The sequence below is a fragment of the Micropterus dolomieu genome, linkage group LG21, assembly GCF_021292245.1.
Source record: "Micropterus dolomieu isolate WLL.071019.BEF.003 ecotype Adirondacks linkage group LG21, ASM2129224v1, whole genome shotgun sequence".
Taxonomy (NCBI): Eukaryota; Metazoa; Chordata; class Actinopteri; order Centrarchiformes; family Centrarchidae; genus Micropterus; species Micropterus dolomieu.
The window spans coordinates 29,507,711-29,530,393 of NC_060170.1; the positions used below are offsets into that span (position 1 = coordinate 29,507,711).

General features: G+C 40.8%; 4 protein-coding genes across 4 annotated transcripts; 1 reads left to right on the forward strand and 3 right to left on the reverse strand.

The window, feature by feature from the left end:
• Positions 1 to 175: 175 nt before the first annotated feature.
• On the reverse strand, positions 176 to 5,714 carry sf3a1 (splicing factor 3a, subunit 1). The gene is made up of 16 exons (XM_046034067.1): positions 5,569 to 5,714; positions 5,365 to 5,444; positions 4,670 to 4,779; positions 4,159 to 4,363; positions 3,816 to 4,073; positions 3,652 to 3,726; positions 3,411 to 3,561; positions 3,119 to 3,315; positions 2,774 to 2,891; positions 2,381 to 2,688; positions 2,044 to 2,292; positions 1,753 to 1,960; positions 1,433 to 1,587; positions 884 to 985; positions 717 to 788; positions 176 to 625 (listed from the first exon to the last, which is right to left on the reverse strand). Exons 2-16 carry the CDS (start codon positions 5,410 to 5,412, stop codon positions 524 to 526), a joined length of 2,358 nt encoding a protein of 785 aa, XP_045890023.1. The 5' UTR covers positions 5,413 to 5,444; positions 5,569 to 5,714; the 3' UTR covers positions 176 to 523.
• On the forward strand, positions 5,668 to 10,547 carry ccdc157 (coiled-coil domain containing 157). Its single transcript, XM_046034068.1, has 10 exons — positions 5,668 to 6,019; positions 6,107 to 6,248; positions 6,336 to 7,032; positions 7,112 to 7,189; positions 7,341 to 7,510; positions 7,645 to 7,821; positions 7,916 to 8,084; positions 8,353 to 8,492; positions 8,572 to 8,666; positions 8,788 to 10,547. Exons 1-10 carry the CDS (start codon positions 5,772 to 5,774, stop codon positions 9,035 to 9,037), a joined length of 2,166 nt encoding a protein of 721 aa, XP_045890024.1. The 5' UTR covers positions 5,668 to 5,771; the 3' UTR covers positions 9,038 to 10,547.
• Positions 10,548 to 10,849: 302 nt separating this feature from the next.
• On the reverse strand, positions 10,850 to 17,311 carry slc7a4 (solute carrier family 7 member 4). Its single transcript, XM_046036168.1, has 5 exons — positions 17,206 to 17,311; positions 14,843 to 15,906; positions 13,987 to 14,693; positions 13,708 to 13,816; positions 10,850 to 12,799 (listed from the first exon to the last, which is right to left on the reverse strand). The coding sequence occupies exons 2-5, from the start codon at positions 15,822 to 15,824 to the stop codon at positions 12,582 to 12,584; spliced, it is 2,016 nt and encodes a 671-aa protein (XP_045892124.1). The 5' UTR covers positions 15,825 to 15,906; positions 17,206 to 17,311; the 3' UTR covers positions 10,850 to 12,581.
• A 2,826-nt stretch (positions 17,312 to 20,137) lies between these two features.
• dgcr6 (DiGeorge syndrome critical region gene 6) lies at positions 20,138 to 22,624 on the reverse strand. The gene is made up of 5 exons (XM_046034911.1): positions 22,220 to 22,624; positions 21,943 to 22,103; positions 21,621 to 21,721; positions 21,392 to 21,532; positions 20,138 to 21,230 (listed from the first exon to the last, which is right to left on the reverse strand). The coding sequence occupies exons 1-5, from the start codon at positions 22,321 to 22,323 to the stop codon at positions 21,153 to 21,155; spliced, it is 585 nt and encodes a 194-aa protein (XP_045890867.1). The 5' UTR covers positions 22,324 to 22,624; the 3' UTR covers positions 20,138 to 21,152.
• Positions 22,625 to 22,683: the final 59 nt, after the last annotated feature.

The following is a 22,683-nucleotide window of genomic DNA, read 5'->3' on the forward strand; positions in this document are numbered from 1 at the left end:
CAGAGCAAATAAGAACAAAGTACAAACCACCAACTAAGTCTAGACTGTTGTTTTGTCACTAATCCAGCTTTTTGGTGCATCTGATAGTCTGTTGATGGCCTGCATTAGTTTATCACACTTTTATTAACCAGCCAGCTTCTAACCGTACACATCAGCATGAAGCAACACAAGCAGATTTCAGTTTCTTTCATTCCTTTATTTAAACTGATGAACATTATGGGGCTCTACATGTTCTTAAAAGTTACCAAATACTGTATATCAACATGAAAAATCAAGAGTTGACCGAGCAGCGCATAGTCTTAATCCGCTATCCAGTATACAGTATAATTCATTTAGCTTTCAGAGTTAGCATTAACTTTTCCTTATCGTTTAAGAAAAAAAAAAAACATGCTAGTCACACAAAACTGTATGAAAAACACAATATAATTCTGAAAATTGTCATTAAACTAAAACGACATGACAGGAGGGAGTGGCGGGAAAAAAAACATCCACAAGTAAAATCTTTTCCTTCTTTCTGCATGGCTCACTTCTTTCTTCCACCTCTCTCCTTCAGTGCCAAGTGAATGACTGAACCATTGCTCATGTTGTAATATGCCAGGGAGTTGGAATCCTTAATGAAAATGCCCTAAAAGAAGCAAAGAATACCCCGAGTTATTCAATCAGTCACATTGAAAGGTTAAAGGAAGGTTAAAAGAGTTTTAAAAAGAAATGTTTACCTCATACTGTAACTTCTGTTTCCCTGCTGGCATGCCGGTAGCTTCATGGATTTTGACTTTAATAACAGACACCTATGGAGACATTGCAATTTGCACATTTATAAAAATAAATGCACTGGGCATACACTCAATAAAAAGAGGGGAGCAATAAGATAACATTTGCATACCTGATCTGTGAGTGGGACAGTGAAATTCAACACTTGGCCATTCAACTTCCATTCGGTCTTGTCCTGCATGTTGGGAACCTGTACTTTAACTGCCACAGGACCCTGCAGAAGAAAAAGGAAATCATGGCTCATGTTAAGACGGGGGGTGATGGCGCCCGGGTTTTAAATCCCCACTGTGACCCATCCACCAATGTGTCCCTGAGCAAGACACTTAACCCCTAGTTAAGGCGTGCGACCTATATAGCAATTGTAAGTCGCTTTAGATAAAAGCGTCAGCTAAATGTAATGTAATGTAAGACAGAGCAATTTAAGGAAGGACAGTAGGATGAACTTAGGTGAACGTCATATTACTGAAGAGGTTTGGCTCATCAATGAAAAAGAGAAATTGACAATACTTAACCCTACTTTACTCTGTTGCCTTCTCTTTGTCTGTATATGTAAAAACTATGCAAATTCAGTATTTTGAATAAAGTCTGCTGCATCCAGATAGTAGACACTTCCATTGACAACTAGAAATAAACTCAATGAGATTTCACTGCTCTAACAAACCTTATTTCTACGAAGGAACTCCTCCTCTGGAATAAGGTTGTCCTCTGTCTTCATCTTCTTGTTGACTGGCTCGTCCTCATGGGGGGGGGGGGGGTGGGATGGTGGTGCAGGAGCAGAGCTCGGGGGTTGTGGTACTGGAGGAGCGGGGACAAATGCTGGAAGAAAGAAGAAGCTATTTGTATTTAAAATGATCAAATAAGGAGGCCTATGTGACAGAGGTTCAGTTACCAAATTAGCACAACACAGCAAGTATTCATTTCCTCAACAATGCATATTTATTTTAAATGTCAGTCACAGGTGTTTGATAACCTTTATCTTACCAGTTGGAACAACCATGGGAGGTGGTCTGGGGGCCATAATGTGAGGTGCTGATGGCGGCATGGGGACCACATTGATGCGTGGAGCAGGAATCATGGGAGGCATTGATGTTAAAACTTGTCCTGGCGCAAGGCGCACCACAGGAGCCACAGGCGGTCTTGGAATTACAGGTACAGCAGACAGGAGAGTGGTGCGCACCGGAGGTCCCACCTGTTTACAAATAACACATTAGTGGATTATTAGTTCAAATATATGTTATTCTATTAACATTTAATTGTTTTTAAATAACTCACAGAGGAGGGTAGGCGAGGCATGGACGTGACTGGAGGACTGGGTTTAGGCAACATGGATGCAGATGAGGGCAAGGGAGGCTGGTGATGAATTTCATTGGGCTTGCTTGGGCCAATTTTCTCCTTGGTATCGTCCTCTCCCACAAGTCCTTTGGCCTTGTGAATGGCTTCAATCTGCTCTTGTAGGGTGATGTTGGCCTGTGCTGCCTGCTGGGTACGAGCCATGCTTCCTGAGTGGCCATCCCAAGTCACCTGTTAACGTGAAACGTTTTAAAGATTAAAACTATAGTTTCTCAGTTTCATTCAACTCAGGAATTCTTTTAACCAGAACTGTACTCACCTTCTCCTCTGGCTTCTGGATTTCCTCCTCACCAATCTTCTTACCGATGGCTGTCTCTTCCACACCAAAGATATCGGTACGCCTCTCAGCCAGTTGTTTCAAGCTGCTCTCGATATCCAAACCAGGAGCATAAACCTCATCTTCGGTCTGCCTCTCTCTGATGCTGCGGTCCCTTTGCTCCAGCCAGCGTGGATCCAGCAGACCAATACGCATGTGCTCTTGCATCTTGCTGGCTGGGATCTTCTCACCAGTAATGGGTGAGATAAGATACTCATCTGGAGCTGCAATTGAGGGCTGAGGCTTGGAAGCTGCAATGAAAAGATAACATGAGATTAACACACACTCTACATAGTAATAGCTTGTTATTTCATCATATAAGAAAGCATGTGTTACCTTTGGGGTCGTAGTCTTTGCGAATAATAACCTGGTCTGGAGTAGGTGGCAGTGGAGGTGGCATAGGGTTGTCTGGTGGCAGTGGCGCCTTCATGCCGTCATCATCTTCATCAGATCCCTGAGGAAAGCAAGAGGGGAAGAATGATATGTGGTTAAGAGCACTTATTGTTATTTTATTTATTTGCAAGCAGAGGGTCAGCAAACATAGGTTATATGTTTAGTTAGATGAAAAAAGAAAGTAAGACATCAAAAAGGGGACAACCAACCAATAAATAAGCCGACAACTGCTCACTGATGGACAGTTTACGATAAGGAACTGTGATTAATAGCTTCATCAGTTCTTACCTCATCCATGTCTTGCACTTGTGTGTCTTGATCAGGTTGTGAGGGCTGGCCTTCTTTTCGAGTCTCCCGTTCATCGTCTTCGTCCTCACTCTCAACCTCCATTTCCACCTCCTCGCTCTCTCCATACTTCTCATAGCGCTCTTGGATGAGGATGCGAGCGCCGAGCTCCTCTGGTGTGGTAGGTGGGGGGAAGTGGCCTGTGAAAACAGAGATGCCAATAAATATGAATTATTCTAACCACATTTAGGGGGCTTACACATTTAAAGATTTTTAATTATTGTGGTTGTATTACCTTGTTCATTGGGCTGGAAATCCACCGTCTCAACCACTACAAAGTCATGCCAGTCGATTTGGGCATATGCTACACGTTCTTTCTCTCTTTCTTCCTCCTCCTTCTTTCTCTCACGCTCCTGGAACTTTGCCCACTCAACGCGGTACCTCACCTGATAGTTGTGATGTAGGACAGCTGATTAACATGGGCAACATGCTATTAAATGCTTACTCTGAGGAACAGTCACAGTTTAAGGGATTACCTGGTCCATAACCTCTCTTGCATTCTCAGCCTCTCTCTTCAGTTTGGTCAGTAGGCCTTTTGGAGGGATCAGAATCTACAAGTTGAGAAACAAGATGCAATTTACCATCACCACCCAAACAAAGAATATCAATAATGTCAGAGATGCACAGTTTGTCAGATCACCTTAGTGTACTGCTCAACCAGCTTGGTGAAGTAGTTGAAAAGGCTGTGCTGTGGCCGCAGAAAGTCAAACTGGTAGTTCCTCTGTTCTTTCTGCATGAGCTGCGTGAGAAACTGGCGGCCATTGCGAGCAACAAACTGGGCAGTGAGCTTGACAACATCCAGATCAAATGCTGAGATTGATGGAGGATCAGCAATGAACTCAAACTCAGGAGGTGGTTCTTTGGGGACCACTGTCTCTTGAATCACCTGTGACTGCACCTATTGACAAACAGAAATACAGTTGTCACTAATTGTAAGGAATGAATAAAAAACTAAAGTAAGAGACTGAAATGCAATGTCTTACTTTTTGAGGAAGCTGTTGGGCCTGCAGCATGGCCTGCTGCATAACCTTAGGCACTGCTGCAGATGGTTCCTGCGCTTTGCCCTCCTTAAATTCATTGACCTTGTGACGGTAGTAGGCATGGTAGGGGTCATTAGGGTTGAGGAAATTAAACTTTGGATTGTTGATCTCATTCTGACGGATTCTTGCTTCAAACTCAGGCCCATTCCTGGGGAGTGACAAGAAATTAGTTAAATCATGGACATAAAATCCAGTTAAGATTGCAGCTGTATAAAAGACTATACAATTATGATAAGGTGGTCCTTTATTGAGCACTCGTAGGGGAAATTCAAATTGGCACAGTAGCACAGGGGAATGTAGTGCAAAGAGTAAAAAAAAAAAAACAATTCAAATAGAAGTAGATTTAAATATATAAAATATACACACTATATACAAAGTAGAATATGGTATCCCTGTGTGTGTATCTGTACATGTGCAAAAAAGAGTTGTGCTTGACACATGTGGAATAACCAACCTGGCAACAAAGCTGGCTGTCTTGTCCACTATGTTTCGGACCTCAGGAGGTGGATAGATGATACCAACGATGGGTTTAGTAGCTGGGGTTTCTTCAGCTGCTGCATCGTTCTGTGGACAAAATTAACATTTGTTAGGCTGTAGTGTGCAATATTTAAAATATAAAAAACTCTAAAAGTAAATAAGCATCTACTGTATCCAAATCCTTAGCATGACCATGCTATGAAACTATTCAAATTACATATTTTTTCCTGACCTACCACCAACACTTCACAAGCTTCAACGTTACCAAACATGTCAGTTCACCCAAAACGCAAAATACCCCCTTTAACGTTACCCCTTGTAGTATCATGCCATGCTATCTGATGGTAATGCTTCAGACACCAATAGAGGAAATATAACTCAAAATATCATTAATTTTAGCAGGAATATTTCTTTCTAGAAAAAAAGAAATACAAGTCTCAGCAGCTAACAGCTATCTCAAAAAATCTAATTGTAATTTTGGTCAACGCTTCTTGGGTGAACTGACGTTAACTTACCCTCAAAGCTAACAAGATTTAACGTTACGCCTAATTAACATTAATAGAGACATTTCGCAATAAGATGAAGTGTAAGTTCATTGTCCATTAGTTTGCACACAGAAGCTGTATGTTAGCTACAATGCTAACATTAGCTGACTTGAAGCGGTTTCGTTACCTTGTTGTTGGGCTCCGGTTGAACAATTTGAACAGGCCCAGGCGGCATGGCTTTATCTATTGTGGAAAACTGGAAGTTACCTGCGAACACCCACCCAACAAGAAGAGTATATGTATTTTAACACACTTATTATACCACATATTGTGTCAGGAACACAATCTTATGCAGTTAAAAGCCTAAATTTGCTTTTAGTTGAACACTTACTGCGTCGCGCTTTCGTTGACCCAAGGGAAGCAAACCCATGAATGGAGACGTATTGCTTCCGGAAACACGCCGCAAAGCATTACGGGACTTGCAGTACTGTTTCTGGAGGTTGTCAAGGAGACGCTTAGTCAACAAGCTACACCTACTCGCTCTCAGCGCAGTGTCAGGCAAAACAATTATAAGCTAACGTTAGCTTGTCAGACATGAGTCAGTTCTTGGGCCGTCAGGACTGTATCGAGAGCCTCCGAAAAGACCTCGTCGACCTTCAAGGGGCGATTCTGGACGTATTTTCTAGAACCGGGCCGGGTCGCTTTACCTCCTGGAAGTTCCCTGATAAACTCTCCTGTAACCTGGACATGGTAGCTCTACTGGAGCAATATGACTTTGTGGATGGGGAGGATGCATTCAACCAGCACTCCCACATTGTGTTACTGGAGCTGGTGATCGACAGGTAATATACGCAGTCTAACATTATATCACACTATTTCTCTTAAAAACTAAAACAGGACTTTTTTTTTCTTTCCTCACGCTGAACAAGACTACTGCTCCTTCTACAAAGCTTCAATAGTTATGTTGAGCAAATTAGGTGCAGCCACAGGAGCGAACAGAAAGGATGCCTGTCAGTTGGTCTTGTAGTCAGAAACTATTGGAGTAATTTAGTTCAATTCGCCAACCTGAAGGTAGGCACATTGCTTTATTTAAGCAAAGATACTTGACAACAAACGGACAGCTTTCATTAAGTTTTATGCTTTTCTTTATTCTTTTAGGAGACCTTCCATGACGTTAAGAAACAGACAAAAGCAAAGACATGTGATGAGACAGAGACAGTGGCATCTGTCTCCCCCTATATGAGCTCAAAGTGTGACTCTTGCAGACACTGCTTATCTGCCCAGTCTTCCAAAAGCTCGTTCAAGCATTTGCCACAGAATCATATACCCTCCAGTCCTACCCACAACACCCCATGTCACCTTAAAGTCGACAGCCACAATGTAAGCTGCCAGACATTTGAATCATCCCTTGTTCCCTGCGACGCATGTCATGAAGTGCAATCCATTTTGAGAGTAACAGGAGATGCTTTGATAGAGCTGTTTCAGAGTGAGGGCCTGCCCTCATCTCTGCAGCCACTCTTAGTAGCTGTGAAGGACACGCTGGAGCTGGGACATATGACAGCAGGCGATGTCTCCCAGTGGGCCAATGAGCAGCTCCGAGACATGCGCCGGCTTGCAAAGCATCTTCAAGATGTGCGGGGTACTGTGCAGCCTCTTAAAGATAGACTAGTGGCAGCAGAAACAGAGAGGGAGAGATTCAGGTCTCAGTTGGCAAAAGCGCAGAAAGAGTTCAAGCAAGAGATGGAAAAACACCAAGCAAACATAGTCCAGCTGGAGTTTTCCCTGCGGAAAGCACAGAGATCCGTGAAAGAAACAGAGCAAAGGCTGCAAAAGGAGCAACAACAGCTGAAGAGAGGTGCAGAAAATTCACAAAGAAATATGATGGGAGCTCATTGAGGTCACATTTACTACTATGTTTAATATTTTTGTAACAGAAACTCTGTGCTTGGAGGAGAGTAATTCCAGACTGAAAGAGAATGTGGCAGTACAACAAGATACGTTACAAACACTTGGTAAGATTTAGTTTATTATGCCACCCCTCTTATAATATTCATATTTTATTGTATTATCGTATTGTATTATTGTATGAAATACATTTGTCTTAGTTACACAGATAAAATAACCCCATATGCTGTATGATGGATCATTTTATTTTTGTGGTAGAATGTGAAAAGAATTTGCTGCAGGAGAAAGTGAGGGCCTTGCATGTAGAGGAAGAGGCCTGTTGTAAACTACAGCAAAAGATCCAGCAGTTGGAGAGTCAAGTCTCTGAAACTCAGCTCCGTCTTGACAAAGAGAATGCCAAGTATCACAGCGCTTGTCGCCAGCAGGAGGTCAGTGTCATGACAAACACCAGATTATTTGCTGTTTTCAGCTGGAGACCTTGACCGTCTCTCCCTTAAATCAGTCACATAACTGGTTTCAAATAGATTTATACAGGTGTTTTTTGTTGTTGTTGTGCATCCAGTCAATGCAGGCAAAGCAGAAATCTTTGCTAAAGAGAGTTGATGGTCTTGACGAAGAGTGCGAGGAGCTGCAGAGGCAGTTGGGAGAGAGGGAGGAGAGACAGATCGACCTACACAAACAGCTGCAAGAGATGTCAGAGGAGAAGGAACAAGTGCAGGCTCAGCTCACCCAACAGCAGGTATACTGGAGTTCTTTAGTACCACATACCCAGCATTTTTATAACAAAGACTTTTAAACCTAGTAGCTCATGCTGTGGTGCTTCTCTCCAACAGGACCTGTGTTTCGAGCTCCAGAAGGAGAAGCAGACACTAGAAATACACGTAGGCGAGCTAAAGAACAGTGTGGCTGAGCTGCAGGAATATGTGCAAGCTCTAAGGGAGAGGGAGAGGCTGCTGGTGGCTTTCCCGGAGCTCAGCCCTCTGGTTCAAGCCCAACCACAGAGTAGGTATTTATTTAATATTTGAATGTCATACATGAATCACCCACTGACTGGCATTACCTGGATGTATTCAGAAAAAAAAAACATTCAGTGCTACACTCCCATAGAGTATCAGCTAGCTTCTTTGCAATACACACAGAACCACATGCATTACTAGGTAAAAATAAAGTGTGGCCCCGTATCCAGCCATTTATTTCCCAACCACCTCTTTTTTTGTGTACTGTAGTCATGTTGTAAGTGTTTATATGTTGTTCATTGTATTTTTTCAAGCTACGGGAAACGTGCTTTTGGATATGGAGCAACAATTCCGGGCAAATAACGTTCGTATAGAAGTTCTGGAGAAGGAAAACACCACCCTGCACACCAGCCTCATGAAACTGAGGGACAGAGTACAAAATAATGCAACCAGGGTAGGGTGAATGGAACATTCTTTTGGATGTTATTGGGATTATTGAAAATTATATTAAAATGATGCATTTTTATCAAAAGGAAGCCTCACCTCAGGAGACATGGAGCTTCTCTGTGCCCAGCACAACAGTAGAAAACCCACAAAATGACCTGACACAATTGCAGAAGAGTCATTTGTAAGTTAGATTTGCTAAAAGTGTTATTTTTGAAGATAGGTAGTATTAAGCTCACATTTTATAAGTGATTAATCGCCACGTTGTGTTTCCAGTTTTGCCTTATTTCTCTTTTGTACCACAGGCAGAGCAGCAGTGCAACATGGCTAGGATACAGTAACAGAGGGAAGGAAGTAAGATCAGGGGAAAGTGGTCTGGAGTCAACTGGGTCAGAGGATCGTGTGTCCACTGCCACTGCTTCCCCCTCGTCCCTGCAACTTCACCTTAAAACCCTCCACCTCAACACAGGCTCCACTGCTGCTAAAAGCCACACAAAAACACGCAGTGGTTCTCTCCTCTCTCATTCCAGAGGCTTGATTCAGAGGAAAAAATGAAACACTGAATGCGTAAATTCATTTAAATAGTCTTGCAGCGGGAGAGAGAAAGAACACAGCGTTGTATGAGGAATCTTTGGCAACAACTACGTGTCACAAGTCACAAGTCACATTCCCTACATCAATATGCCATGATGTCTAATTGTACATTAGACCACACTAACACAAATGTTTTATTTTTTATTTTTCATTGTTATTATGTACACAGTTACGGCTACATCTCTTATTACGTTAAGTTGAATATATCTAATAAACGTTCTGTGGATTAATAGAATAGTTTAATAGTTCTGCATCAATGGACAGTTTGTACAACCTTGAATGTCACACAAACAATGACAGAGACAGATATGGCGATAGCTTCCAAATGCTATTTGACAAAGGGTGGGGAGTGGGAGTTTCTATGGAAACACAAGTGCTCACAGGATTCATGCTCTGCTGAATCATCCCTACAGGCCTTTGTATCAAAGTCCCTCCATGATAGCCTGTCAGTAAATCCTTGAGATGAAGACTGCACATACTGTAGAGCATTGTGAGTTAACGCCTCGTTTTTTTATTTGCACCACACGTCACGAGGCTTGTTGTGCAGCGGTAATTTGAGATGCCATGAGCTCAGTTGTGTAATCTGAGTCTAAAAGGGAGCCCAAGGGAATTGACTTGTGTCAGAGCTGAGTAAAACAAACAAAGTGTATTATTTGTTCTTGTATCTGACTTTACATAAACCTGACAGATAGTGAAAATCCTATAATAATCTAATATTAGCAAACACCTACTTAACATTACTAGTCGACTTTGTGTCAACACTCTCTGATCTCTCACTAATATTACCTCAATGAACACCTGATCTCTCATTTCATCCACATAAATGAAAGCTCATGACCTGAGAGTTAATCCCTAAAGTGGGTTAACTATACAGTTGTGTCATCAAGCATGTAATTGCAGTTAGTCTTAAACTTGTTTACCCAGTCCACAGGTGCAAGTGAATATTATAGGATAGAGGGTATGCTGTACAGATTGTAAAGACCCTTGAGGCAAATGTATGATCTGTGATATTGGGCTATATAGCTACAATTGACTTGACTACAAAAAATAATAATTTGCTAAATTTTTGATTACGATAAAATAAACAATGTAAGTACAGAACATTTTAAATCATTAAAATGACTAAATAATATTGGTTTCTTATTTTGCAACAAGTCATGTATAAATCATGGTATAAATGCCTAGATGGCATCAGACAGGTGTATGAGACAAAATATGTAGCAGTTTACCAGATGATATGAGATACTTTGAATCTTTTACTTTCAAAAAACAGGTGTAAACATTTTTTTATTAAAGGAAAGAGAAAGAAATGTGTGAATGTACTTAATAATACAATGTAGTAAAAATGTAAAAAAATTTTACGAGTAATAATTCAATCTGCACATTGGTGTAATGTAGCAGGGATACAGCAGTCTTGTTGTTATCATGAGGCCACAGCCACTCTGAATTAATTAAACTTTTAGTGTTTTTAGCCTTTTTTCGAAATTTTTGTTGAAATTTTATGCTATTAATTGTTTATTTTATTTCATTATCTTTTTTTGTATTTGTTTTCATCTTTTTGTGAATATTTAGATAGGTGTATTATATGTGGGATGTTTAGGTTGGTATGTTGTAGTTCTTATTCTACCCTCTGAACAGGACACCAAGCACCTATTTTTAGGATTAGACTTCATAACTTTTTTCATAAATAATGTATTAGTGTAAACCTTGTAGGATATGATTCCCTGAGGTGATACTGCAGTCAGATTATTCCAAAATTTCTATTTTTGTAAATGCTGCTTCAAAACATTTATTTATCATTTATACATAGTCTTTTGCATTTTATACAGACATACACTATAACAGAAAGATTGGAGAACTTAATATGCAAGTACAGAGTATGACGCTTTTCAGAAGTAAGAAAATAATTGGATAAATTATAACTTGTGCTTCTTAGCACAAAAAAGACAGAGAAAGAGGTGAGAAAACAATCAACTTTAAAAAAGCACCACAGTATCAATATGTGTCACTGGTCCCAACATCTAAAGCTTAACTGACACAAATTTACCAGACGATTAGTTTTCAGTGTGCAAAGTTCTACAAAATTCTCTTGAACCTGACTCCTTTTTAGATGAAAATACCAAAATGCCTCCAAGTGTACATTCTCCTCCAAGTTTGTGTTTTGGTTCAACAATTAGAAAGCATGAAGTCCTGTGTAAGAGTTTTTTTTTTTTATATAATTTTAAAACAGACAAAATAGATTAAACAACTAAATCATTAAGACTGATTACTTTAACTTTGGAAGTCAGTCTACAATGATTACAACATGTTTAAGGCCATAGGTTTCTTATGTAACACATGCAAACACAAACTGAAATAAATAAAAACATAGAATTCGTCGGGATCTTTTTAAGGACATTTATGTAAAAAAACTACTGACACTGTTGTTCATAATTGCAGGTTGTGGGAATGTTATCTGTATAATATGAGTGTTCTCACATGTGTGCCTTTATCTAATCTAGGTCAAGCTGCGGACTGGAGACAGGGACTGCCGCAAATCTGCTGGGATTACGGAGGCCCCAGAGAGAAGAGGCACATGCTAGGTTTAACATAATAACCAATGACTGCCTGCCTGCCAATATCCTACCCTGTGTGCGAAGATTCCCATTCAAAAGGTTTGTGCCTCCTTATATAACCAATAATCTAATTATCTCAGGTTATCTCAGAAAAATTAGTCACATGACAATAAAATAAAATCTCGAAAATCTATGTGCTTGGATTTCTAATCTCATGCCAATGGGGAAAAGGGGGGAGAGATACTGCTGTTTAAATAGCGTGTGAAAAGGCTGCACAAGTGTAAGATCAGTGACACAAAAAAGAACAGGGTCATGGGATGAGATTTAGGAGATAAGCCTGTTTAAGAGAAGTGTATGAAGTGTTGTTCAGCCACTTAAAAGGTGGACACAAATTACTGATGGAAACAAAATAACATGCAACAAATGAATGCCTACTGTGCTCAAAATTATATCTTCCAAAAAGGGGGTAGGTTGTCTTCCACTTTGTTAACATCAAAATGACAGTTTTGGTGAATGTTGATTATCCTGCTCCAGGTCTGTGATAACAATCATCCAATGAGTTCACCTAACTAAAAGTAGTTTGTCACAAAGTAAGCACCAAATATAACCTATAAACACATGGAGTTTGACAAACTGACAAGGATGCAAGAAAAGAGCTGGAAAGTTGGATATAATACAACTTTGACGCTAGGAATTTACAGGACAGTAATAAAGCTCTCTACTGTACATTCGAGTATTACAAGATATACAAATATGCTTCACAATGAGACAGAGAGCGTGCATCTCATCCCGTGGTGTGCTTACATTTGCAGAGCAACGAGTACAGACTGTGGCAGGCCGGTCACGCTAAAGGGAGAGAGTTACAGACAGTACACAAGTAATAGTACAGCACATGAGTGGGAGACAGCAGAGAATACCAGGCAGTGGTAACGACAATATTTGGTCACACATCATCTCTTTCCTGCGTACTCCTCAGCTGTCGAGGAAGTGGAGGGGTTGATGTGGTGCGCAGAGGAGTCCACTTGTCCATCAGGCTGGACAGACTGCACTGTCTCGACTAGGCTGCCGCTGGGTAGCACCACATAGCGGGCGGCCATGTCTTTGGGCTGGAGCTCCCGCATGCCCTCCTTACTGTGCCAGATCCCATAGCCAAAATACACTAAGAGACCTGGGAAAAGGACAGCAGGAAACACTTGTAACTTTAAAGACTCAACATTAACATCAGGGCTCGCTGCACACATGTGAGTAGTAAGAAAAGTGTCTCCACATTTTATTCTCTATGAGTAAAATCAATGTCTTTGCATTAAAAAGACCTATAAACAGACTGTCACAATAGCGTTGATGTTACAGCTTTTAATTTTACAACTGAACAATATGTCAGATGCTTTAGATTTACTATAGTCAATGGAATCCACTACTTTAATCTATTTGTAATTATTTTTCTATGTAATATTGATTATTTGGCTTTAACGCCACCTGAACTCTGAGTCGAATGAAGAAATACCATGCTTTTCCCCCCCTTCAATGGCCATTATGGAAAATAAGTGGCCTTTTCTTTCTCTAGGGAACCGAAAAGTGCCTTGGGCCCTGCCAAGTGTAATATTCCATGCGTGTGCATCTTGTTAACTTGCTGCAGTCTGACAGTAGTGTTTAAATGGTTTACTGGTCCTGAGGAGCCTTAAGCTAATGCAGCTAATCATGTTTCCCCATTGATGCCCCCCTTACTGACAGGGCATTAGGATTTTTGACCACCATCTACATCCTCAGAGGGTTACTTACAAAAGGTTACTTACAGAAAATGTTTGTTTAACCTTATGATGTACATCAGTTTCGCTAGCAACAGCCGGCAGATGTTTTGTGATAAAATTCAGTCATGTGTGCGCTGTGGATTAGTCCGCCTTTAATAAATCCAAATGGCCTAAACAACATGCAAAGCTGTGTTTGTGTAGAGAGGACGTGGTATACTCCACGCTTACAGTAAATCAATTTTGTCACCTTAAGCTGAGCAAAATGTGCATTCATTTTTGCAGGAAACAATGCAATATGTTTTCTGCCTGACCTCTGGTGCTTTCTTACCTATAGCGATCCATACAGTGAATCGAATCCAGGTTAGAGGGCTGAGCTTCATCATGAGAAATACATTAATGAGGATACTGGCACCTGGAGTCAGTGGAACCAAAGGTACCTATACAACAATAAAACTTCAGTCATACCCCAATTATAGATAATGCAGTTTTCATTACAGTAACATTTGGCTTCAAATAATTGTATCCAGGACCAAACTACAAGTGAAAGACAGCAGTATTCCATCATCATATTACACAGTAATAGTGTAAAAAGAAGTAGGGACCTCACCTGGAATGTTTTACTGACGGTTTGTGGCTCGTGAATCCATATTAGCGCCAGGCTGAGAACATAAGCTAAGATGAATATCACCAGTAGCACTGTGACGCTCCAGACCGGCAGCTGTAGCTGTTTGCTTCCAAATTCTAGCACAACACAGAGGGAGACTGAGCTCACTATCAGAGTTAGCACGCTGAAGGCCACCACCTCGCCTGGCTCACAGTCCCCCAACAGCCTGCCCAAGTATGGTTCCCAGTAGGCCCTCAGCTGCCCCACCCCACGCCGCTCTCTTGTCTTCTGCCTCTCCACCAACTGGAGTTTGTCAGAGAAGGACTCATATTGCTTCAGCTCCCCGCTGTCCTCAGTTATGGTCTGAGACTCGGAGGGGGCAGGGGAAGGCTCCGCATTAGGGTTGGGAGATGTGGAAGTGCTTCCCTTGCAGCTGGTTTTATCAGGCTGGAAGCGCAGCACAATAACACTCGCTGCCACAAAGGTGTACGCCAGGAGGGTGCCGATGGACAAGAACTGAACCAAGGCCTCCAGGTCAAAGATGAGAGCCATGATGGCCATGAGGATCCCAAACACCAATATAGCAATGACAGGGACTTTGGTGACGGGATTGACCCGTGCGAAAATGGAGAAAAACAACCCATCTTCCGCCATGGCGTACACAATCCGAGGGAGGGAGAAGAGATTACAGAGCAGCACAGTGTTCATAGCTAGAAATGAGAACAGAGTAATTATCAGAACATATGTCAAAATATAGCAGAGAGCAACCAATACTGCTAAACATAATGCATAACTATATCTACGTTATTATACTTCTAACAGCCATTTAAATACTTTTCAGTTAAACGTTGACACTCACCACAGATGGAACCTACTGCCACGACAATTCCAGCCCAACTGTAACCACGGCGGAAGAAAGCATCCGCCAGAGCCGAGTTGGGGTCCAGTGTGTGCCAGGGTACCATTAGTGTGAGCACTGTGGAGACCAGGACGTAAGCGGTTGCTGCTAGTCCAAGGGAGATTGCAGTGGCAATGGGAACAGCTTTCTGCGGGTTCTTTGCCTCCTCACTTGAGGACGCAATTACATCAAAGCCCACAAATGCGTAGAAGCACGTGGCCGAGCCTGCCAGTATTCCAGACAGCCCAAAAGGTGCAAAACCTCCCTCTTTCTGGCTCCAATTGACTGGTTCAGCCAGTATAAAGCCAAAGACCAGGATGAAAACGATGACACCCATACTAATAGTGGAGAAGATATGGTTGAGGTAAGAAGACACTTGAACTCCAAAGGAAATGAAGAACGAGGCAACTACTAGAATCCCTGCTGCAAGGAGGTCAGGGTAATGGGCAAGGAAGGGCACGTCCCACTTCATAATGTGTGTCTCTGTGAAGTTCTGGATGGCGTGGTTAAAAATGGAGTCCAGATAGCCACTCCAGGCACGTGCCACAGCAGCGCCACCAATCATGTTTTCCAGAATCACATTCCAGCCTATGAGAAAGGCCCAGATCTCCCCCACAGAGACATAGGTAAACATGTAGGCGGATCCTGTTTTTGGAATGCGTGCTCCAAACTCTGCGTAACAAAAGGCGGCCAGTAAAGACGCAAAACCTGCAAAAAGGAAGGATATGATGACGGCAGGCCCAACCATTTCTTTAGCTACTGTTCCTGTCAGGACATAAAGCCCAGAGCCCACCATGCCACCAACTCCCAACAGAGTCAGGTCCAGGGTGGAGAGGCAGCGTTTCAGCGACGTGGCCATCATGTCATCCTCCAGTATCTTGAGCCTGTTCAGTTTCTGACAAAGGCGCACCGCTGGGGTGCAGCCTCTTGGACAAGTTGCCATAGCTAAAGAGTTAGATCAGCCAGCTGGGCAGGATGTTGTTGAAACAGTCACACTGGATCCATTACCTGTCTATGAAGCTGACCTGTAAGACCAAAAGTAAACATCAGAACAGGAGAAGTGGCTTCAAGTGTGTGAGGTCTGACTCATTTAATCTGCGCACTGTGTATTTCACATTCAGGTCACATCAAGAAACACAGAATGATGGTTGAAGTTAACTTTATGTTCATATTTAAGATGTCTAGCTGGACATGCTGTCTGCAGTGTGGGGTATGGTGATTGGCTCAAAACATAGATATAAATATAGACATAGGTCTATGTGAAAACCAATCTATACCAAGTCAATTTGGATAAAAACATCTCTTCCAAGCTCAACCTCATTTAAAGGAAATTATCTCTTCATCTTTGCAGTCTGTGTAATGAAAACAATGGCGACATGAAATGTCCAGTCTTAACATTTTACACTATTTTAATTCCTTTAATAGTATGTAGAAATAAATATGCATTTTGTAAAGCGTTGGTGACAATCATAATGGAAATAATATGTTGGTTAATTGCGATCTCTTGTAGTCTTTAATACAGTAGACCCAGATGTTACATTTCTGATAATTACAGCAGTAAACCGTCACTTACGCTGTAGGTCATATCAAAGAAATAAAATCTATAATCCCAAATTAATCCCAAGAGTCGGCAAGCAGTTTTAAGGTGTAGTCTATCTGGCTGTTTCTCACTTAAAGTTTAACTGGGTTTTGAGAGGCCTTAATGTGTGGCACCGGACACTCATCACTCAGTACAAGGCCAGCCCACGTCATCTTAAAGGCACACGGTGCGCTGATGTGTAAAATAAAAGATTTAAACACAGTAATGATAAAAGATGTGGATGATGCATGTTTGATTTGTTTGACTGCCGACAAAATATTAAGGCGTTTCATTTGTGAGAAGCCGTATTCATCCTCCGGGCGGTGCAGCATCCGATTCCTGCCCTCGACAAGCATATGGCGAGAACAGGATGCCTCTGATATAATTACGTAACGCTTTATTCCCCACTAGAAATAAAACTACAGTCATAAACTACACGACTCGCTTACACTATTCATCTTCAGTATATAGCCGTGAACGCATACCGTACTGTGGAGAGGATAGACAATGCGGGGAATAGGCTATACGCATCGTTTTAATGCCAAATAAATAATTTACAACAAAATGGAAACTGACGCAAAAAGAGAACCGTTTGTGGATTAGACTTCCCCTCTCCTGGATGTCACTGGATATTATGCAGAGCGACATCGCACTCTTAATTCGTGAGGCAGGTGTGCTTATTTATTCCCTTTCCACAAAAATAGAAACGGCTATTATAACCTAATAAATTTAAGCATCGTTTTACCGTTGTTGTTCAGTGTCACTCATCTGTGCCGCAGGTCCGGTTCTGTTAGAAGTTGCCGGGATGCATCGTCTGGCGATGGAGCAGAAGGTGCGCCGAGGAATAAAAGCAACATGCACTGCCTGGACTGCGTGTTAAAGGCACAGTCACCTTTATACTGCTGCTGGAAGGGCTTCCCCACTGCGCCCCACCCAAATTATAGCAGAATAGGAGATAATCCTGAGCCAGTGGTCCCAGATGGGGTCCCGGATTCGGTCGCTGAATATAAATGTGAACATGTTTGATAACCTCGCGTAGTTGGCTAACTACAAGTGAAGTAAGCAGCTTAAGTAAAAACTGTCAGCGGTGAAAAAAGTACCCAGATCATTTACTTACGTATAGCCCACAACAAATACTGTTTCTTCAATTCTAAAATGTAAAACTAAAAGTCCATTAATATACCAGCACTATGTACTTAAAATGGTCAAAATGGTCCCCTTGAGTGTTAAATTATGGACCAAAGATACTATATATATATTTTAATCTTATGCACTCAAGTAGATCATGTAGGTTACACACAAGTTTGTACTCTTTGCAACAAGATAAAGCATATTTTTCTGGACTTCAAGGGCTCTTCTGTGAGCTTTGCTTCCATGCAGTTTACAACTTTATCATAAGTCCCGGCATAGCTTTATACAACCTGAGTAAGTCTAATCAGCATCAATAACTGAAAACATATGTAATAAGTTGATCATATGTTTTGTATGGAAAATCTAACTTGTAACTTCAGCAGTTAAATCAATTGAAAAATGTAGCAGAAGTATAAAGTAGCACAAATTGTATTATTTATTTATGGTTTATTTTTATTAGGGATCAATACATCTAACATAGATAAACTGAAAACAGCAATCCAATGCGTGTACCACTGTGTTTTTAGCAGTTGCTAATTTGCAACACCTGTCCCTAGAAGGGCTTTTAAAGAAATAAAACATTAAAACAGTGATGAAAGAAAAAAGAAAATACAATACATTACAGTATAACACAAGATAAAATGAGGTAAAATGAGTAAATCAAAATGCAATGAAAAACATGTAATGCTAACTACAGTAGATTAGATATGAGTACACGTTTGTTGCTGAACTAACTTGGCCTCTCTTTTAAAAGTGGTGAAGTTTGCAGCAGTTTTCAAGTGTTTAGCAACTTCCAAGGCTTTGCTCCTTTCACTGAAAAGGCCATCTGAGCAAAAGAAGTATTGCAAAATGAAACTTTAGAATCGCCACTTGAAGCTGCTCTTGTGGATCTGCTGCTACTCTGTAGTCTCTTGTACTTACAGAGAGGCTGAGGAGCAAGTCCATTTAAACATTTATATACAAGCTTTACATAATGAACATCTATAAAGTTTGCAAAACTTAAAATCTTGTATTTGCTTAAAATGCAACAGTAATGGTACCTAACTTGCTTTTTGTCCAGAGTTTTCAAGGCTTGATTGTAAAGACACTATGGATTTAATCACAGACTGATTGGCCTGGGACCAGGTAGTTAAACCATAAGACAGATGAAAAAGTATCATTGAATTTAAAAACATCGAGGTGCAATCAAATGTCAAGCATTTTCTCATCATCTTAAAATAGATAAGGTTAGCCTTAATCATTTTGCAAATCTTTTTAGTGTGACTTTTAATGTTTAACTGGGAGTAAAATTATCCCCAGATACCTCACTTCTGGAACTTGTTCAATAAGCTCACCTTTAATTTTAACATTCAGGGATTCGGTTTCATATAGCTTTTTAATAGAAAAACAGATGGACGGGAGGCATCAAGTTTTTGGTTAGCTTATCTGCAACATAATCACAGGTTTTGCCAGATACATGGACGACTGTATAGTCAGCATACATCTGAAGACCTATATCAGGACATGCATCTGGCAGATCGTTGATATACAGGGATTCCTGTTCCGATTTTGCTGAAAGCAGACTTGATGTTATTAATTACAACACACTGTTCCCGACCCTTTAAATATGAGTCAAACCAAGATAATGACCTTTTTGACAAGTTTAACATTTTATGTATTTACTTAAATACAAGTATCTCAAAATTGTACTAATACAGCACCTGTGTAAATGTACTAAGTTACTTTCCACCAGTGAAAACAGTATTTCAACAGTTCGAGTGACAAATGGATGGAAGTTTAAAGTTTAAACAAACAGTAGCCTACAAATAAAGCACAAAACAGGATCAGGAGGCCACCTGGAAAGGTGTGTCTTCAGTGTTTAGTCCATAACCAAAGGTAAGCACGCATGATTCCCTTTAGTTTTTCTACCAAGAGACAGCCGTTAATAAAGCCCTGTCAGGAAATCTAAGAAGCCAGCTGGAGATATGGGGGCACAGTGAGTAAATCATACTGTCAGGTGCCTGAACATGGAGCCTTTATGTGATCATAAAAATCTTGGTCAGTAGTGAGTGAAATGAAGATTGATTGGATATGAGACCTGCAGTTGGACCTGCGGAGGCTTAGCAGTAACATTATGGACCACTTATGGTGTATGTTTGACACAAAGACATATATAATAAGGGATAAAATGAGTAAGAGGCCTGGGTTGTGCAGCGTACCTCAACAGGAAAAACTGTATCACCAATTTGATGTCAAATGTATAGTTTGATTAAAGAAAACTCCTAAATGGCTAAGCTTATTCCTTACAAATGAAAAAAATAATCCAATACAGATTTTGATCAGCTGCCTGTTTGTGCAGCTCCATGGGTATCTTGACTGAGCAATCAATTGAGTGACCCATTAACAGGTGCACGTTTTAATTGGCTCTACGTGGAGTGATGAGAAGTGGCAGTCTCCCAGTGAAGTTATTTGGAACCCGGCGCTGCACAAATGACTGAACTGAAAAAGATTTACATTAACATTAACACAAATTAATTCTGTTAAATAATTTACAAAACACAAAGACATTTTGAGAAACTTTTGTTTTATGGAAACAAATTAATTAATGGACATGCTAATATTTACTGCTACTGTCCATACTGTTTATACTGTACATCATATCATTAATTCAACTGTTCATTGTCGCTTATATGTTTATTTATGCTGGACACTGGTGTAAACACTAACCGACATTGACATTTAAAACATTTCTATGTAAATATAAAGAGGTTAGCGCAACACTTACTTTGCACCCTTAGTACCAACATAACTAAAAAAAAAAATAAACAGATAAAAAAAAAAAAAAAAACACAATAGATACACAATAGAAGCAAAAATAAGAAAAAAAGTGCAAGAAATGTATCACAATACTGTCCAAATAATTAAAGAACAGACACATTTCACACCTTCTTTCTATTTCACACATTTTAAATCAACATCCTGAGGCCTAGCTGGACCATTTCTGAAGTGTCCAGAGGCTAATTTAAACAGACAGTGGGTTTTCACAAAACCTTTACGAACAACTTTCACCACTGCGCAAGTCATGTGTGCTGTCAGTACACTATTGCTGCTCAGAGTTGGATCTCTGTGTACACACACAGTAATAAAATATTCCTTTTCCCCTATATGGTGCTTACTTCTCCGAAGGTATCAGGAGGCCCTTATGGAGATACCATCTCACTGCAGAAGGTCATGACATTAATCCTAGTTACTTTCACTTTCACTCATCCATAAGCGACATATTGATCCTCTACTATTTAATTTCTCTATTTATGTATATAATATGTTTGTAAAGTACCTGCTATTGTTCTCTTCCAGGACTGGAAACATCTTACTTGAACACTCGAGATCCAGCCTTCTACTGCAGGGTTTGATGGTGAATATTGTCCTCATAACAACATGTGATAAAGATTTCCTGAACATGTTTAAAGAGAACAATGACACATGTTGACTGAAACATGTTTACTCTCACAATTACTGGAATGTGAGCATATGCCGCCTGTGGCCATTGCATTATTTTGTCCATCTCTTTAGGTGTCTTTCTCAAAGGATTCCAGATTGGGACTCCTTCTGTTGAAGCTTGAGGATCAATTCAAGTAGGTTCATCTGCATTGTGAGCTCCTGAAATATCAATAGAAGAGCAATTCGTTAAGACATACAGCGCCATCTGCAGGACATTTGTCTCCACTACAAACTGCATGTTGTCAATGCTACCCAACTATTTGTGGCGTTAGTAGGCTGTACATTTCAACTACAATTAGCAGACAAGTGTAGTCATTTACCTGAGGATTAGTGGTGATATAAAACCCCGGGACGCCAGCCTTCTCCAGGGTATTCTGCTGGTCAATCACTTTTTGATCCATTTCTGCTACAATCTTCTTATCCATCATTCTTTGTTCCTCTCGCACACGAATTTCCAGAGCCTGATAACCAATTAGAAAATCAAAAAAGCATATGGAAACAACCATAACCCTTTTGGTAATGAGAGACCCTGATACTTCACTGCCTTACCTCTAATTCAGCTTGCTGGTTTGATTTGAGAAGGGCAAGGTTGTGAGACTTGCATGACTGCAGCGCGTCTTTGTGCTTCCGTACAAGATCTTGTTTAAGTGCTACACACAAAATGAATGACCGGTCAAGCATCACACTGACATTTGCAATTACAACCTCACACCTAGAAGCAGGTTTGGTAGCTCATACAGTTCTTGATTTAAGAGGAATTCTGGTTTAACTCAGCAATTATCCAGGAATGTTAACAGGCATGGGCTTGCTCATAGAAGCAGACTCCAGAAGTTGTCCCCCCCCCATGTTTTCAGTTCAGCAGACCTCTAACCTTGGTGTTCACCGTGCAGCTTTTGTCTCTGGTTGTACAGATTTTTCTCTGTTAGATGCTGAATATCCAGGAGCCCCTGCACAATCTCGTAGACTGTCCCATCTATGAGCGCCAGAGCCAGGTCACTCAGCGTGTTGTAGGACAGGCGCTGCTGGAAGGAGCTAACCATGGAGAAAAACGAAACAAACAATAACCATCAAGTTGCAGTTACAAGTTACCCATACAGCTAATACCGAGACATTCCCAAAAGTCCTCCCTGAAGGTAAGGCAATATTACCTTGGTAAATCTTTGACTAATGTTTGCAGTTCAGATAACAAGTAGTAATGTCTTTCTTGGTGTTTTGTAGAATCAGCACCAACGACTCCGGGATAACCATCCATCTCCTTCAGTGGAAATATGACCACAGCAACAGGACGTTGGTCAACACGTCCAGCTAGCTAGAAGTACCAGAATGGGCTAATTTAACTATTTTATAGTTAAAGGTTTTCAGAAAGATAATTAGGTTATCTATTGGAGACTAGCCTGCCATCTAATAGTTGTTCGTACGTTAACAAAACGCGGTTACTTAACTAATCTGACAGGAAGAAAGTGATTGTTTTTAGCTGTGGGTTAGTTCCGTTGTTTATTAGTTTCCATTCACACAGCAGAGAGGACCCCAAGTTGCCGACTGTCAAGATGCCTGCCTGTAATGCAGCGTGCATGGCAGTAGCTCAAAACGCTCGCAAGGTGGCGCATTGTGT